Source organism: Ursus americanus, chromosome 23, assembly GCF_024610735.1.
Source record: "Ursus americanus isolate L20-20 chromosome 23, mUrsAme1.1.p, whole genome shotgun sequence".
NCBI classification, from domain to species: Eukaryota; Metazoa; Chordata; class Mammalia; order Carnivora; family Ursidae; genus Ursus; species Ursus americanus.
Window position 1 is genome coordinate 17,446,379 of NC_142149.1, and position 3,484 is coordinate 17,449,862.

At 41.8% G+C, this 3,484-nt stretch overlaps 1 protein-coding gene across 1 annotated transcript in view; it reads right to left on the minus strand.

The window, feature by feature from the left end:
* Window positions 1-3,280, minus strand: part of NMT1 (N-myristoyltransferase 1) — a 28,479-nt gene extending 25,199 nt beyond the window's left edge. Inside the window, exon 1 of the mRNA XM_045813989.2 lies at window positions 3,115-3,280. Within this exon, the coding sequence (XP_045669945.1) occupies window positions 3,115-3,245 (131 nt within the window). The 5' untranslated portion in view covers window positions 3,246-3,280. The remainder of the gene's footprint in view (window positions 1-3,114) is intronic.
* Between the last annotated feature and the right edge of the window lie 204 nt (window positions 3,281-3,484).

The window sequence follows — 3,484 nt, forward strand, 5'->3', positions numbered from 1 at the left end:
GATACAGCATTAAGATTATCTCAGTCTGGGGGTGCCTGGGAGACTCAGTAGGTTGAGAGTCCAACTCTTGGTTTCGGCTCAGGTCACGATCTCATGGGTCCTGGGATCAAGTCCCACGTGGGGTTCTGCGCTCAGCAGGGAGTCTGCTTGGGATTCTCTCTCTGCTTCACCCCAATTCCTGTGCACACCCAAGCACACACACTCTCTCTCTCAAATAAATTAAATCTTAAAAAAAAAATATCTTTGACTCTTCTCCCAGTTGCTCAGCATAACTTATGTCTGGCAAGTAACTGGGGGAAAAATGCTGCCTGCCTCTGTTGAGTAGATTAAAAAAAAAAAATAGCATATAGAAAAACTGTAGAGATACATACATAAAAAATAAACACACACAATATAAAACATACACTGCATGTATGCATGTGCACAGATATATGTGTTTAAAAGTATATGTCAAATCTATACTCATCAAATGTTTACTTAATTATGGCCCTTTCATTAGTGTAAAGTACTGTGAGCCCATCCGAAAGGAAGGCCTAAGAGAATAAGGGTTAGTTTGAACTGTCATTAACTTTTACTTCTATTGTACTTTAGACTCATTCGCATCAAAAGGAGATGCTCCCCTTCAATTCTTACATCACTTTTGAAAACATTTTTAAGTAATATTAAGAAAATTTCAAGAAGCCAAAAAAAGTGGAAAATTTCCACGACAGATTGTAGAATCCCCGATTTCTGTAGATAGTTCATAGGAAACTGTAGTTAAGGCTCACAATGAGACTGACTTGGGGTAAGAAAGTGTGTATGTAAGAAAAATCTGACACTCTTCCCCTCAGTGAGGAGAAACTCCACCAACACTGAACTCTGAATTTTAACATTTGCCATTTGTGCATCCAGCAAACACTCACTAACACCCATTAAGTGCCAGGCATCTCAAAGACATGGTCCCTCTACTCGGGCACCTTACAGTCAGGTGAGGCAGGGACTGGACACACATTATTTAACTACTGTTATAAATGCTACAAAAAAATGAGGTATGGATAAGAGCACAAGCTGGGGAAAGGAGGACAGGGAAGATTTGAAGGAAAAATAGGAGGGAGGGGCCAGGCTGTATTCCCCATGTTACCTCATTTAATCCCTACAACTGGAGGTTAAGTAACTTTCCCAAGGTTACAGGACAACTAAGTGTCAGAACCAGGCTTTGAACCCAGGTATGAACGAACCCCAAAAGCCATGCTCTTTCTGTGCCACACTGCCTCTTCCCAAAATCATTTCCTCTCACAATTAATGGAAAATATTAACTCCACTTCAGATTCGGAGCGCCAGAAGTAGCCTGTCCTCCAAGCTGGGTCCTCTGTTTTTCACCTGCCACCTCCAAACTCTTTTACACAGACCTCTAGATTTGAGATGCTAATAAATTTGTTCACCCAGACCATATATAACCATGTACAACAACAATAACAACAAAATACCGTCAAACTTTAAGTTTACCTCTTTGTTGTACTATAAATAAAACACAGAACTTTCTGCCAAATAGTTTTGCAAAGTGATTCACAGATCATAGGGAATAAAACCAATTAAAGAGCTATAGACGATGGTCAGGGCAACAGTTTAGCAGAGAAAAATAAAAGCAACTACACACAGAGCAAAGAAAAAGCTGTACTTTCACTTCTGAAATGACTTTTGAATTTAACAACTCTCATCTATAATTAGGATTTCTACTCGGGAGGGCTGCACTTTCCCTTCTTCCTGTTCCTATTTCCTCTTTAAGAGCTCTTCCTTTCTTAGGAATCTCAAACTTCAGGGCTTTTGTTACATGAGATCTGCTGTGAGTTGTAGCAAAAGAACACACTCTTATAAAACCAGATCTGACAAACTTCCTTTTCCTCTACATTCTTCTTGTGATTTTTTAAATGCTGGTCAAAGAACATAAAAGCTAGATCTTTTAACCTAAGGATTCATCACGAGCAGATTATAAACTACTTAATTAATCCTTTGTTCTTCCATCTCTACGAGGCAGTGGATTTTTTTTTTAAGTTTTAATATCCAAAGATTTCAACCTTTACCTTTGCCTACAGGACTACCGCTAATACTGCAAATGGCTTCATGACTATGAAAATGGGACTACCACACACACGCGCAGAATCAGACCACCACAGACTCACCCAAAGTTATACATCCAAAAAAGTCTCTCATAACTTTCCGTTAAAAAACATACACGTAAATATAGACAGGGACAGAGCTTCAGCACCAGCCACTGTAACAATAGGAAGAAAGAAGAATGATAGGGTGTGGCTTACAAGAATGAAAACTGATTTGGAAATAGAACTCAACACTGAAACAAACGCTTGATGAAATTTCTTCTGCCCAAGTAACAGTTACTAGTACGTAAGACTCTGAAGTACAGGAGATGCAGTATTAAATCCACTTCCAAACCCTGTGCAAGCTGCACCATCACTCAATTTCTTGAAGCTCTGAGGCTATTTCACAAAGTTAACAGAACAGCGATCCTGGAAGACGTAATTATATGCTGTTCAGGAAACTTATAGATTATCTGGAAAAACGAGCACCGCATACATCAAAACATTATCATACAGTAATTACACTGTAGGGTTTATAAGGTAAGTTTGTATTTTGAGATTCTTCTGTTAGTGATATTTTACAACATAATTATGGTTTGTACAAACTGATATATTTCCTCATTGAAGGTGAGCTGCAGCGAAATGTTTTATTATTCGTTTATTGCTAATCACGTTGTTCACACACCTCTATAAGTAACGTTCCCTTTGAACTGTACTGTTAGGGTGACCCGTGTTGTGCCATCGAAAACCACCGTCCAACATGCTCTTTTCCCTGAACGCAGGTGAAGGACACGAGTGCAACATTACACAGAAGAACTTTTATATAATAAAAGTATTGAATGTCTCCGGCCCTTAATATACTGAGCACCCACCCTGGTAAATGACAAAGACAGCAACCAATCGCCAGGCAGGATCCCAACGTCTCAGCCAATTAGAATATGGGGGTGGGGTTACCCTAAGCTCCCGGTGACTTCCCCGCACCCCAGAGACCCAGGCTGTGGGAGACTGGACGGGAATTGGACTCCGAGGATATCGTTACCCCCGGCTGTAGCTGTTGTCCTCCTCGTTCTCGCAATCGCTGCAGTGCTCATGGCCGTTTCCGTTCCCTTCCATCATCTGAGGCAGCGGAGGTGCCGGCGGCTTCACTGCTGTCTCACTCTCGTCCGCCATCTTGAGTTGCGAGAGCCGGCCTCCGCGCCTCGCAACATGGGGGGTTCCTATTGGACGAGAGGAACTTGCGATATATTCTGGGTTTTGTAGTTTTTGTGTCGAAGGGCGCCGTAGCTAGGAACAGCTCATTCTCGTGAAACCGGAACAAGGTGGACTACAATACCCAGAAACCATAAAAGGAGGCTGTCCTGGGTGGGGGGGCCAGCACTACCCGGAAGTCCTGGGCGTTCAGCCGCGTT